Source organism: Hemiscyllium ocellatum, chromosome 6 (assembly GCF_020745735.1).
Source record: "Hemiscyllium ocellatum isolate sHemOce1 chromosome 6, sHemOce1.pat.X.cur, whole genome shotgun sequence".
Classification (NCBI taxonomy): Eukaryota; Metazoa; Chordata; class Chondrichthyes; order Orectolobiformes; family Hemiscylliidae; genus Hemiscyllium; species Hemiscyllium ocellatum.
Window position 1 is genome coordinate 61,385,203 of NC_083406.1, and position 14,946 is coordinate 61,400,148.

At 42.2% G+C, this 14,946-nt stretch overlaps 1 protein-coding gene across 2 annotated transcripts in view; it reads left to right on the forward strand.

The window, feature by feature from the left end:
• Positions 1–14,946, forward strand: part of dlg2 (discs, large homolog 2 (Drosophila)) — an 876,537-nt gene that overhangs the window by 296,293 nt on the left and 565,298 nt on the right. For both annotated transcript variants that reach the window (XM_060825990.1, XM_060825991.1), the window contains exon 5: positions 11,881–11,934. In XM_060825990.1, the coding sequence (XP_060681973.1) occupies positions 11,881–11,934 (54 nt within the window). The remainder of the gene's footprint in view (positions 1–11,880; positions 11,935–14,946) is intronic.

A 14,946-nucleotide genomic window follows, 5' to 3' on the forward strand; every position in this document is an offset into this window, starting at 1 on the left:
CTTAATCAAATATTGCGTTGATTTCGGACACTCTCTTCTCACCTCTGGAATTCAGCTGTAAAGTCCATGTTTAGATCAAGAGTTTAATGAAACCTGAAGCCAAGAAACAAGACAGAAACCAAATTAACATTGGTGAACAGTCAGTTATTGAGTAAGTGCTGCTAAACAGCTTTGTTGATGACAACCTCAGTCATTTTATTGATGTTTGAGATCAGATTTATAGGACACAAACTGGCTGACTTAGATTTGTTCTGCTTTTTTTAAATAGGACAAATCTAGGACATTTTCTACACTGTTGGGTAAATATCATTGTTGTAACTACACTGCAAAACTTAGATAATGTTGCAACTTGTTTTACACACAGATACTCCACAATTGGCAGGATGTTGTCGGGGCCCATACCATTTAACCTTTTATTGATATCAAGATGAATTAATTAATTTGTCTGACGATTGACATCTGTGATAGTAGGGATCTTAGCAAGATTATTCATTCAGTACTTCTGGCTGAAGATAGTTACAAATGAGTCAACCTTTTCTTTTAGGTACCCAGTTCTTGAAAATAAGTATGTTTGTGTAATCTCTACTCCTGGATAGTTGTTGTCGTTTCCGCTGCTGTTTACAATTGATGGGCAGAACTCCTAGTGTGATCTGTTGATTCTGTGGTCTTTCATGTCACCAGCATAGTCTAAACCATATTCGTCAGCTGTTGGCAAGAATATTGTTGCACCTTCATCAGGTGTTCACATAATTTTTAAATATTCTGGTAGAGTTTGCTAACATACTATACTACACTCCTTATTAAACTAGGATTGAACCATTGGTTACATGAAGATGATAGAGGGAATGATATACTGTAATCCAAGGTTATGCTTTTGCTGATGGTCTGTAATATATTATGGATGCTCACTTTTGATTCACTGGATCTATTTTGAACCTGTCCTATTTAGCTTGGCAATAATTGGGTCAATCCGCTCAGTTGGCTGGACAGTTGGTTTGAAATGCAGAGTGATGCCAACAACATGGTTTCAATTCACACACTAGCTGAGGTTACCATGAAGAACTCTGCTTCTCAACCTCTCCTCTCATCTGAGGCCTGGTGACCCTGAAGTTAAACTCAATCACCAGTCATCTCTTTCTAGTTGGACTGTGCAGACTTTATCTTTACCTTGTAACCCCATGCAACATGGTGAACAGCATCCTCAACGTTAAAATAGGACTTTGCCTCCGTATCTCCAATTAATTTGTTTTTGGTAACAATGGATTTAGGATTAATGTGGACCTGGAAACTGGGAGAACTTTCTGTACTTCACAGTTCCACAGAAGCTTTGCCATAAACCTGAACTCCTATGACAGAAGTATGGCCTCAGATTGGTATCTCATTTGAGGGATAGTTTCTCAGACAACTCAGAACTCACTCAGTACTAAATGTTGGTGTTAAACAAGGTTATTTATTTAGTGTCTGAAATCAGGCTTTGCATCAAGTTCATTCAGATGTTGCAGACACGTTGGGCTGAATGGGCTCTTTCTGTGCTGTAAATTTTCTGTGGTTCTAATCTCCAAATGCTTGAATTGTAAGTGAAAGTGTAATTGTAAGGAAGAAGACAAGTCAACAAGCAATGTCACTCTGAGCTTTAAAGCATAGGTTTTATTTAGGTGTTTAGTCTCCATGTCTAAAATAACACATTAAAATCTAATATAAATTTCAAGTTTACATATATAATAAATTCTGCAAATACACTATCATACCAGTGATAATATTGAGGCTGAGACAAATTTACAGAGTCAGTTTCCAGAATAAATATGGACATAGGTTGAAGCAGAGAAATTGAACACTTGGGTTTTAATGATTTGGAATTTCCTCTGATTTTCAATGAGATACACAACAAATCGATTATACAGTTTGACAAGTCATAGAGTTTTGGGTTTAGCTGTGCTTTGCTTGAAGCTACAAAATGCAACATATTTGCAATTTGTTACGTTTGTCAATCCAACCTTAGATTTGATGAATATACCTCCACAATGGGAAATGATTGGGTGCCAATAGGGAACCAGGCTTAAAAGTAGAGAATACTGGTAATACCGAAGGATATAACATTTTCAAACAAAAGGAGAAACAGCATTGGGAGATGGGCTGGAGTACTGATTGGCAAAGAAATTGCTATGTTGAAAACAGGAGCTGAGCTTGTGGTTGCAAAGACAGAAAGGACCCATCCGTTGTAGACCTCCTCCTGTTTTTTCCCTTCTTTCCTTACCCTTTTTGCCTTCTTTCTTTTTCTTTTTCTTCATCTTCCTGCCGAGCGCAGAGAAGGTGGCATAGTTGAGGAGGGCAGCCTGAGCAGGACTCTTAGTGAGGCGGTGGCCTGTCCTGACAGTGAAGCCAGGGACTCCTAGTTGTGGTAGGTCTGGAGTGGGGTCTCTTCATTATTGGCAAGTTGGCCGCAGAACTGGGGCTCCTAATTGTGGAGTGACTGTGGCTCTAGCATGGGACCTGGCATTGGTGGCCTGTCAACAAGGTGGGCCCAGTAACAAAAAGATGGTGCCTGAAGTGTGGCAACCATGACGTTGATAGGTCCGTCAGAGGAGTGGTGATACAGGTGTCATTAGTCAGGTGGCTCAGGACCCAGGGCAGAAGCAGAGGATCAAAGATGAGCTCTTTTTCAGCTATATCTGCTTATTCTTAAACTATTCTAAATGGTGCCAGATTGTGACGTCAGCTGAAGCTTTTCACTGCATTTTACTATGTTGTTCATTATAGAGTGCAAGTGGCAATAAATCATCATTCATTCAAAAAGAGCAAGATTACACTATTTGGGTATTCTTGAGGCATTCAAATAGTGAGGCCATAAGTTCAAAGAAAAGTTGCATCAGACTGAAAGCATTAACTTTTCTTCTGTAGCCACGGATGTTATCAAACCAACTGAGTTCTCCAGCACTTCGTGCAGTAATTTGCTTCAATTTTCCTATCCAAATATTTGTTCAAATTTTGTTGCAGTGTAGGGTAAGCAGGGGGAGGAATTTATGAAATGAGTTCAGGAGAGCTTCCTTGATCAGTATGTTCTTGGTCCAATTAGAAACAGGCAATGCTGAATCTTCTAGGGAGTGAGTAAACCGAATGTCTCTGAAGAAACACTTAATTATCACTCCGTAAGATTCAGATTCATAATGAAGAACTGTCTGACGTCTCACTTGTAGGTGTTCCATCACAAAAGGAAGCCATTTCACTCACTTTGTTCCTCTTCCCACCCTACCTTCTGCAAAAATGCTGTCACATATTCCTAATTCCTCTGCCTCCGCCGTATCTGCTCCCAGGAGGACCAGTTCTACCACAGAACACACTAGATGGCCTCCTTCTTTAAAGACCACAATTTCCCTTCCCACGTAGTTGAAGGTGCCCTCCAATGCATCTCATCTACATCCTGCAATTCTGCCCTGAAACCCCACCCCTACAACTGTAAGAAGGATACACACCCCAGTCCTCACCTTCCACCCTACCAACCTTTGCATAAACCGCATCATCTGCCGACGTTTCCGCCACCTTCAAACAGACCCCACCACCAAGGATATATTTCCCTTCCCACCCCTTTCCATTTTCCGTAAAGACCATTCCCTCCGTGACTACCTGGTCAGGTTCATGCCCTCCCAACAACTCACCTTCCCCTCGTGGCAATTTCCCCTGCCACTGCAGGAATTGCAAAACCTGTGCTCACACCTCCTGCCTCACCTCCATCCAACGCCCAAAAGGAGCCTTCCATTTCCATCAAAGTTTCACCTGCACATCCACCAATATCATTTATTGTATCCGTTGCTCCTGATGCGATCTCCTCTACATTGGGGAGACTGGACGCCTCCTAGCAGAGTGCTTCAGGGAACATCTCCAGAACACCCAGACCAATCAACCCCAACCCTGTGGCCCACATTTCAACTCCCCCTCCCAATTTGCTGAGGAAATGAAGGTCCTGGGCCTCCTCCATCGCCACTCCCTCACCACCAGATGCCTGGAGGAAGAACGTCTCATCTTCCGCCTGGGAACGCCTCAACCCCAGGGCATCAATGTGGACTATCTTCATCCTGACCTCCATCCACCTATTGTACTCTTGTCTACCTTTGCTCCAGTCCATCCCCCCCACCCTCATTTATCTCTCCACCCCGGAGGCTCCCTGTCTTCATTCCTGATGAAGGGCTTTTGCCCGAAACGTCAATTTTCCTGCTCCTCGGATGCTGCCTGACTTGCTGTGTTTTTCCAGCACCATTCTAATCTGCTTGGACTAAAGAATCTGTTTCCATGCTGTATGACTCTAAGATTCCATGTGTTTTTTTAAATATACAAAAGGCAAGAGAGAGGTAAGGGTGGACTTGGACCCTTGGACATTGGAAGTGCTTGGTAAAATAGGGTTGAGTCAGCATGGCTTTATCAAAGGAAGGTCATGCCTGACAGTTCTGTTAAAATTCCTTGAGGAAGTGATGAGCAAATAAGACAAAGCAGAGGCAATGGACCTGACCTGTTTGGATTTCTAAAAGGCCTTCGACAAAGTGCCACACAGAATGATGCTACATATAACAAGAGCCCGTGATGTTAGGGGCAAGATATTAGCATGAATAGAAAATTGGCTGACTGACAGAAGGCAGAGAGTGGGATAAGAGGATATTTTTCAGGATGGCAGTCAGTGACTAATGGAATTTTTCAGGGGTCAGTCTTGGGACCACAACGTTATACATTACTGATTTGGATGAAGGAACTGAGGACACTGTTGCCAAGTTTACAGATGACACAAAGATATGTGGAGGATGGGTAGGGTTGAGGAGACTGCAGATGACAGGCTAGAAAAGTGTACAAGAAGGTAACAGGTGGAATATAATGTGGGAAGGTGTGAGGTTTACGCACTTTGGTAGGAATAATAGAGGCATAGACTATTCTCTAAATAGGGAAATGCTTTGAAATCTGAAGCACAAAAGGACTGAGGAGCCCTAGTTCAGATCCTTATAAGGTTAACATGCAGCATCTATTAGCAGTTAGGAAGGAGCTTCCAGTTCAGCGAGCAAACCACATCCAGAACCTCAACCTGAGCTACAAACCTTCTCAAAACTCGCTAGGGCACGAGACTTAGGAATTCCAAAAATGGTAGGAGAACTTTCTTTGGAATGAAATGTCCAAGCAAGTTGTTGAAATTTGCTGGAAAATTGTTGGAGAAAATAAGGTGTACATATGCTAGAGATCAGAGTCGAAGTATGTGATGCTGGAAAAACACAACTAGTCAGGCAGCATCCGAGGAGCAGGAGAATCAACGTTTCGGGCATAGGCCCTTCAGAACTGGTAAACTTTCTAAAACGTGTCAAACCAATAATCTTGACTTTGGTATTGTTAGTAGGTTCGAGTCCAAATCTAGAGTCATCAGCACATTATTCGAAGCTCACATTCTAGTGTAGTACTTCTACACAGTTACAGGCATTTGTTTTTGGTGAAATACGAAACAAAGGATTTATTATCCTTCTCAAGTGGATGTAAAAGTTCAATGGTACTATTTTGAAAAGTGGGAGGAAATAATCTGGTGGTGACCTGGCCAATATTTATGTTCTGTCAACATCAGTAAAAATAAAATGATTTGATCATTAGCACATTGCTGTTTGTAAGCACTTGCTATGTGCAGTTTGGTTCTTACATAACCTACAATAAAACTTGACTACATTTCAAAAAGTACTTCATTGGCGTGTGCTTCAAAAGTACTTCAAAGTGCTTTTGATTATCCTGAGGTCATGAAAGGCACTCTATGAGCGTAAATTAAAGAAAAGAAGAAATTGCTGGAAAAAGACAGCTGGCAGCATCTGTAGAGAGAGAAACAGTGTTAACATTTGAATCCAGTGAGCTTTGCTCAGACTGTTGTTTTCGTTTCAGATTTCCAGTATCTGCATTAATTCTTTATTTTTATTTGCAAGGGCAAATGTCCTTTCAATAGGATTTCATTGATTTATCCATACAATTGTCAATGAACACTGGATAGATAATTATTATGCTTTATTGCAATTGAAACCTAATCTATAATATATTTTTGTGTATGTATTACATTTAGCAAAAGTAGATACCATTTATTCTCAGTAAATGATACAAATTATACATCTCCACTTGTAAAATAACTTTGTATTTTAACTAACTAACACCATTCTCAGACTGTTAATTTTGTTTAGCTGTTTACGGTAAATGTGGTTTTTCTTGATGCGTTTAAAGGATTATTTTCATCGCAAGATTGCATTTTGGCACTGACACATGCACAGAATTGTTAAATTATAATTTACATTAGCATAACATTATTCCAATATTAACTACAAGTCCTAGTCCAGGAGTTGAAATCCTTTTCTTGCCCTCTCCTAAAAGCTGCATTCTGGCTAAGAATTATTTTTCAGTAAAAGGCAGGCTGTCAATATGTTTTTAATGCAACAGTTAAATCCTACATTGTAGAGCCTGCATTCAGTGATTATGATTATATTTTGTTCTCCAATTATTTGTATATTAGCAATTGTGCCAATGGCCTTGACTCCAGTTATGTGATTGTAGGTCAATGGTTAAACTGTATTTGGTGCTCAGATTCAAATACTTCAGTGAAGTTTTGAAATTTCAAAGCAATAATTTCATAGTTTGGAAATGAATGGGAATTGATTTTGGATGTTAACACTTTATGCTTGAATCAGGTCTAGGATTATGCGGTAAGCATCGAATAATCAAATGCACCAGTTACAATCTGCCCACTGCTTAAATTGTAATAGTGGCATGACAACACAGAAAAAAAAAATGCCTGTTCAAGGCACATGTAACTGAGACAAACTGAAACATCTGTAAGCCACCCCCATTTTATTATTAACATGGTTACCTGCAAGAAAAGCTTTTAAGTTACTTTGGTGATAGTACTGAATATCCCATGTATAACAATCTACATGGTAAATGGCTACAGAAGGGTACATACTCCTGCGAGTGGTAACTTTGAAAACCATTTAAGACAACTGAATAAAATTAGTTTTGTGGCAAACATTGGGTTATATGTTATGGGGTGTGAGCAATGTGGGCCATGGCGAAATGTGTGGTAGAATCAGATAAGACGTTCACAGATAGTGAGGAGGTGGGTAGTGAGTGACCACAACAGGTATGGTCACCCCATATTCTAGGGACTAGCTGGAAAATATGTGTAAGAACATCTAGTCATGTTGGTTGGAGATCTGGGTAAGTTTGAATCCTGTTGGATTTATAGGATGAGCTCTAGAAAGAGGATATGGATATTTAGGGGAATTGCCAGTATATTCAGACTTCGGTTTGAAGCCAATGGCTGAAGGGCTGCCATTGTCACCTTCTGTCATGATGAAAATCAAAAGTACAACAAGGCTGAAAATGGCTGCGACTGCATTTGAAATTGGTGAGGCAAGTGAATCAACTCCAAGGGAGGACACTGCTGCAAACACCAATCTCAGGGCTGTCAGGGGAAAAGAAAATTAGTCACAGGCCCATACAATAGTCCCCACATAGGCATCCAGACTTCCTATTTGCTGACTATGCTACAGCAGTTGCCATTGCTGGGCAACTCTTTAACAGCTACACCTTAGCATATAGAGGGAGCTGAACATTACAAATGTTGGATGTGGAAGGACAAAGGTATCACCATGACCTAATGCCATGTGTACACATTGTTCCTCCTGCTTCCAGATCGCAGTCAGATAGTAGGCTGTCAGTGCTGACCTCCATCATGGAGCCTCATGTGACTATGATGGGCTGCTGGATGGTCAGAAGATGCATCTAGCACCTAAAGAGATTCTCAAACATATGAAAGTTAACAGAAGGAGCATTTATGCATAAACTCAGTCAAATACAAACCTTTTTCTCCCATCACATCAAAGTGCCCTCGATAAATTTTCTTCCTTCCCACCACATCTTAGTATAATTCTTGATTTTGCAGTTAGAATGGGGGAATTTGCTCAGATGTTGAGCCTGTTGAACCTGGAAGTTTGGTGGGGCAACCTTGTGGGTTTTGCATTCAGAAAGCAGCTCACCATCACCTTTTCAAGGGCAACTAGGGAACAACCAATAAATGCTGGCTTATCAGTGAAGCCCACATGCCACAAATGAATTAGTCTTGACATGGGAGTCTTGCTGGAGGCAAATTGATCTTCCTCATTTTGAATTTCCATGAATTTGAAAGGGGCATGTAGTGTGGGAGTGGAAAACCTGACCACCTTGGAAAATGTCCTGAGAGGAGACTTATGAGGTTCATGTGGTTCAGTCTCTGGCCAGGTGTGTCCTGCACCACCATGTCTCCTTGAGAGGAATGGGCACCTGGACTGTTGTCAAGGTTCCCTTATCTTGCCACCAATCTTCAGTTCTCGTGACCAATGTGTAAGGCGATGGAATGAAAATGTGTGTGAATCTCCAGCGGCCTCTGGAGTTGTTGGATCTGATTTTTCATGGCAGCTATCAACCTTTCCACATGGAGGCAGACAGGTAGTCACATGATTCACTGCATTGTTGTAGCTTCTGGGCAGTGAGGACCATTGTGCCCCACATACCTGTTTGCTAGTGCTGCTCTACCCTGCACATTTGGATGAAGTTCTTGAATGTCTGCATTGCAAGGCTATCTCTACCTGTGGATGAGGAGATAACTGGTCTTCAGCAGTCCTCTGAGTGCAAGTGGCTTAATCGTGTTTCTTCCTTGGCCAGCAGTGGAGCTGTTGTAGTGAAATGCCTACTGGATCTTGTACCTGCACACTGTATGTTTACAGTTCCTCTGTGAAGTGTCTGTATGTGGATTGTTAAGGGATGCAGGATACATGCTATTGATAGTTTTTTTTCTGGTGCCTCTATACTTTTGTCCTCAGAGCTGAGTCTGAGATTGTAGCTAGCCTAACAGAATCTGTAAGACAAAGAGAGAATGTGTAGAAATGGTATGCAATGATTGAGTGTGACTGTGGAATCGTGAGAGTTGCTGTGGAATGGAGTGTGATAATTACTTGTTTGACAGAAAATAAATGTTTTTTCATCCCCACAGGAGTGGTCCCAGTCTTCTCCTGTGAAGGCTAGAATTGTAACCAAACAGCGAATGAGATCATGGATGTCTGGAATTCCTCCATCTGTACAACTCTGTCTGCATTGTTGTATGCTGTTTTGTCCTATATTGAATAAATGGGGGTCACTGTTCGAGACTACAGTGGATGGCATGGCTGTTCATGTTGATTTGAATGGGGCACATGATGAGATGTACCAAGGGATGAAGGATATAGCACAGAGGATGTGCAGAGTTTGTAGTGTGGTAGGTTGGTGGGGTCAGGGTGGATGGGAGAGAATGAGGGAAGGGAGGTGTTGTATGGAACAGTGAGAATGGCAGAGCATGAGCCTTGGTGAGAGTTAGGTGCAGTATTAGAAATCAAATGAGTATGAGATAGCAGAGAGAAGAGTGTGGCACTTGCTATGATTGAGTGGAGGAAGTAATTTACCTTCTTCCTACACTGATGGCTGTTACCCTTCAATGTGGAGATGAGACTGACCCAGGTGGCAACCTTGGTTCAGGCTGGCAGAGTCAGGTGGCCGGTCCTCCAGGAAGAGGACACCATTCCTCTGCATCATGCCATCTGCCAAGACTTCCAGGTCTCTGTTGGTGAACTGTGGTGCCATCTCCCCTTTCTCCAACATGTTCAGTCTCATTATCTTTGGATTAAATTGCAAGGTTTGTGAAGGTTTGTAGCTCAGGTTGAGATTTAGGGTGTAGGTTTGCTCACTGAGCTGTAGGTTTGATATCCAGACGTATCATTACCTGGCTCGGTAACATCGTCAGTGGTGACCTCCAAGTGAAGCGAAGCTATTGTCTCCTGCTTTCTATTTATATCTTTCTCCTGAATGGGGTTCCTAGGTTTGTGGTGATGTCATTTCCTGTTCATTTTCTGAGGGGTTGATAGATGGCATCTAGATCTATGTGTTTGTTTCTGGCTTTGTGGTTGGAGTGCCAGGCCTCTCGGAATTCTTTGCTTAGCCTGTCCCAGGATAGCTGTGTTGTCCTAGTCGAAATGGTGGGTTTTTTTCATCCGTGTGTAGGGCTACGAGGGAGAGAGGGTTATGTTTTTTGTGGCTAGCTGATGTTCATGTATCCTGGTGGCTAACTTTCTTCCTGTTTGACCTACGTAGTGTTTGTGGCAGTCCTTGCATGGAATTTTGTAGATGACGTTGGTTTTGCCCATGGGTTGTACTGGGTCTTTAAAGTTTGTTAGTGTTTGTTTGAGAGTGTTGGTAGGTTTGTGTGCTACTAAGATTCCGAAGGGTCTCAGTAGTCTGGCTGCTATTTCTGAAACTTCTTTGATGTATGGTAAGGTGGTTAGGGTTTCTGGCTGTGTTTGGTCTGCTTGTCGTGGTTTGTTCTTGAGGAATCTGCACACTGTATTTTTTGAGTATCCATTCTTCTTGAATACGTAGTGTGGGTGGTTCTCCTCTGTTTTTTGAAGTTCGTCTGTGCTGCAGTGTGTGGTGGCTCGTTGGAATAGTGTTCCGAAATAGCTTTGTTTGTGTGTGTTGGGATAGTTGCTAGTGTAGTTGAATATTTGGTCAGTGTTTGTCGGTTTTCTGTATATGCAGGTTTGTAATTCTCCCTTGTCCTTTCTTCCTACTGTGACGTCCAGAAATGCGAGTTTGTTGTCGGTTTCTTCCTCCTTGGTGAACTTTATGCCTGTGAGGGTGTTGTTGATGATATTAAATGTCTCTTCTATCTTGTTTTGTTTTGTGATGACAAAGGTGTCATTCTACGTAGCGAACCCAGATTTTTGGTTTGATTGGTAGGGCTATTTGTTCTAGCCTTTGCATTACCGCTTCTGCTATGAATCCTGATAGCGGAGTTCCCATGGGTGTGCCATTGGTTTGTTTGTAGACTATGTTGTTGAAAGTGAAGTGGGTGGTGAGGCACAGGTCCACTAGCTTCATGATGTTTTCGTTGGTAGTGTGATTGATGGTGGTTAGTGTGTTTTTGATGGTCTCTTCTAAAAGTGTGGTGAGTATTTCCTTTGCCAGGTCGATGTTGATGGAGGTGAACAGTGCTGTTACGTCGAATGCGATCATTCCTTCGTCTTCCTCTATTTTAGTGTTTTTGATGATTTTTAGGAATTCCTGGGTGGAGTGGATGGAGTGCTGTGACTCTTCTACTAGGTACTTCAGTCTTGCATGTAGTTCTTTGGCCAGTCTGTAAGTTGGTGTTCCGGGTAGTGAGACTATAGGTCTCAGGGGGGGCTCCTGGTTTATGGATGTTTGGTAGTCCGTAGAATCGTGGGGTGTTGGTCCCGTCGGGTTTCATTTTCTGAAATTCCGTCTTGTTTAATTGCCTGGAATTGTGTAATTTTCTTAGGATTGTATTAAATAATTGCCATATTCATGCTAAGTAATTATGTTTGAACTCATTATCACCAAACACGGTGGCGTGGTCATAAGTTCATAATCTTTTCATTGTTGCTAAAAGGAGTACACCAAGCAATTAACATTCCTGCTAAATGCTATCAAATCATTGCATAAGTGTATGAAAGTAATTTATTATAAAAGTACAGGAAGAGTGATAACATATTTCCATTATGTTTCCTGAATATTACGATGAAATTGTGATATTTGGTGCAGACATTTGATATATAACAATAATTTTCCAATGTACAGTGCTCAGCACTTTTTAAGTTGATAACTGGATTTAATGTATTTTTAAAAACATAACTTTACACTTGTTACAACTGATTTATTATGAAATTTACTGATTTAAGCATTAAATGCAGAACCATCTATATATTTATTACATAACAATGTGACAGTTTATGAAATTGTCTTTGTGGTTTGCTGGTGGTAATTTTTACAAATGGACCTGATTACATTTTTATTTACACACAGGCGAGCCCTGCCCCCATGATTATAAACACAGAAACACTGGAGACAGTCCCATATGTAAGTATATCTCTTCAGGTATTGCATGATGCAGTATTGCTTTTCATAAAACAAGCAATATTTTTTTCCTCACCTACTTCTTAGAATGCTCATGGTTTTGGAATTTATTGCTAAAGAAATTGTTTATAAAAGTAGAGAAGTATTATTGCAACTTGTTGTGGTTCTGTTCGCCGAGCTGGGAGTTTTTGTTGCAAACGTTTCGTCCCCTTTCTAGGTGACATCCTCAGTGCTTGGGAGCCTCCTGTGAAGCGCTTCTGTGTTGATTCCTCCGGCATTTATAGTGGTTTGAATCTGCCGCTTCCGGTTGTCAGTTGCTGTCCGCTGCAGTGGCCGGTATATAAGGATCTATGTATATCGGTGTATAGGCCGGTACCGGCCACTGCAGCGGACAACAACTGACAACCGGAAGTGGCAGATTCAAACCACTATAAATGCCAGAGGAATCAGCACAGAAGCGCTTCACAGGAGGCTCCCAAGCACTGAAGATGTCACCTAGAAAGGGGACGAAACATTTGCAACAAAATCTCCCAGCTCAGTGAACAGAACCACAATGACGAGCACCCGAGCTACAAATCTTGTCACAAACTTTGAATCATTGCAACTTGACAAGATATTGATGAGACAGCATATGGAGCTCTGCATATATTTTTGTTCCAGTTACTTGAGGAAGGATGTAATTGCTTTGGAGGTTGTTCAGAGAAGGTTCACTAGATCAATTAAAGAAAGACTTTTTTATGAGGAGGGGTTGAACAGTTTAGGCCTATACTCACTAGAGTTTAGAAGAATGAATCTAGTTGAGGTGTATAATGTCCTAATGGGCTAACAAAGTAGATGTAGAGCAGATTCTTCCTCTTGTGTGGTAACCTAGAATGAAACGTCATCATTTTAGGTTGAGGGGTAGCAGATTCAAATGAAATAAGGAAAAATTACTTTTCACAAAGGATTTTGAATCTGTGGAATTCACTACCCCAGAGCATTAAATTGTGAAGCAGGCTTGAGGGGCTGAATTGCTTACTCCTGCTTCTAGTTCTAACGTTCTTATAACTTTTTATTTTCAAGATAAGCATTGCTAGGGATACCATAAAAAACATATCCATCACTGCATCCTAGTTTGTTTTAAAGCTACAATTTTTTTAATGTAGTGCAATGTGGAAAATAGAGCATATGCAAACTTGTATGCAAATGTAAAATTGGATTGGAATGTTTTCATAGAGTCGTACAGCATGGATACAGACCTTTTGGCCCAATCAGTCCATGCCAACCATAATCCCAGACTACACTAGTCCCACCTGCTTGTCTTTGGCCCATACCCCTCCAACCATTTATTTATGAACTTACCTAAGTGCTTTTTGAACGTTGCAACTCCACCCACATCCACCACTTCCTCTGGAAGCTTATTCCACACACGAAAAGAAATGCCCTTCAAGTCTTTTTTAAAATCTTTCTCCTTTCACCTTAAAAATATGCCCCGTCATGTTGAAGTCCCTCACCCTAGGAAAAAGACACCTTCTTAATCCTATTTTCCATTTTGGGATTGCAAGATTGGGTATACCTTTGAGCCAGGGTTCACTTTAAACTCTGAAGGTCTCAGTTTCTCTCTTGACCATCTGCATAAACTTCAGGTTAACCCAAAGTTCTAATATCTTAATTAGTGATGAAAATGACTATAACAAGCACTCTTACCTGGAAATATAACATTTTATGAGAATGCTAAAGATTGCTGGATATAACAGTTAAAAAATATTATGCAGTATCTGTTCTTCTCTGAAAAGTTAAACATTCAGGATCAGTTTTGAGCACCTGTAATGAAAGAGGTTAAATTACGTAAACCCACCGATTCCCACAGCTACCTGGATTACACCTCTTCCCACCCTATCTCTTGGAAAAATGCCATCCTGTATTCCCAATTCCTCCGCCTCCGCCGTATCTGCTCCCAGGAGGACCAGTTCCACCATAGAACACACCAGATGGCCTCCTTCTTTAGAGACCACAATTTCCCTTCCCACGTGGTTAAAGATGCCCTCCAACGCATCTCGTCCACATCCCGCACCTCCGCCCTCAGACCACACCCCTCCAACCGTAACAAGGACAGAACGCCCCTGGTGCTCACCTTCCACCCTACCATCCTTCGCATAAACCAAATCATCCACCGACATTTCCGCCACCTCCAAAAAGACCCCACCACCAGGGATATATTTCCCTCCCCACCCCTTTCAGAATTCCGCAAAGACTGTTCCCTCCGTGACTACCTGGTCGGGTCCACGCCCCCCTACGACCCACCCTCCCATCCTGGCACTTTCCCCTGCCACCACAGGAACTGTAAAACCTGTGCCCATACCTCCTCCCTCACCTCTATCCAAGGCCCTAAAGGAGCCTTCCACATCCATCAAAGTTTTACTTGCACATCCACTAATATCATTTATTGTATCCGTTGCTCCCGATGCAGTCTCCTCTACATTGGGGAGACTGGGCACCTCCTAGCAGAGTGCTTTAGGGAACATCTCCGAGATACCCGCACCAATCAAGCACACCGCCCCGTGGCCCAACATTTCAACTCCCCCTCCCACTCTGCCGAGGACATGGAGGTCCTGGGCCTCCTTCACCGCCGCTCCCTCACCACCAGACGCCTGGAGGAAGAACGCCTCATCTTCCGCCTCGGAACACTTCAACCCCAGGGCATCAATGTGGACTTCAACAGCTTCCTCATTTCCCCTTCCTCCACCTCATCCTAGTTTCAAACTTCCAGTTCAGCACTGTCCCCAGGACTTGTCCGGACTTGTCTGACCTGCCTAACTCCTTTTCCACCTATCCACTCCACCCTCTCCTCCCTGACCTATCACCTTCATCTCCTCCCCCACTCACCCATTATACTCTATGCTACTCTCTCCCCACCCCACCCTCCCCTAGCTTATCTCTCCATGCTTCCAGCTCACTGCCTTTATTCCTGATGAAGGGCTTTTGCCCGAAATGTCAATTTCGCTGCTTGTTGGATGCTGCCTGAACTGCTGTGCT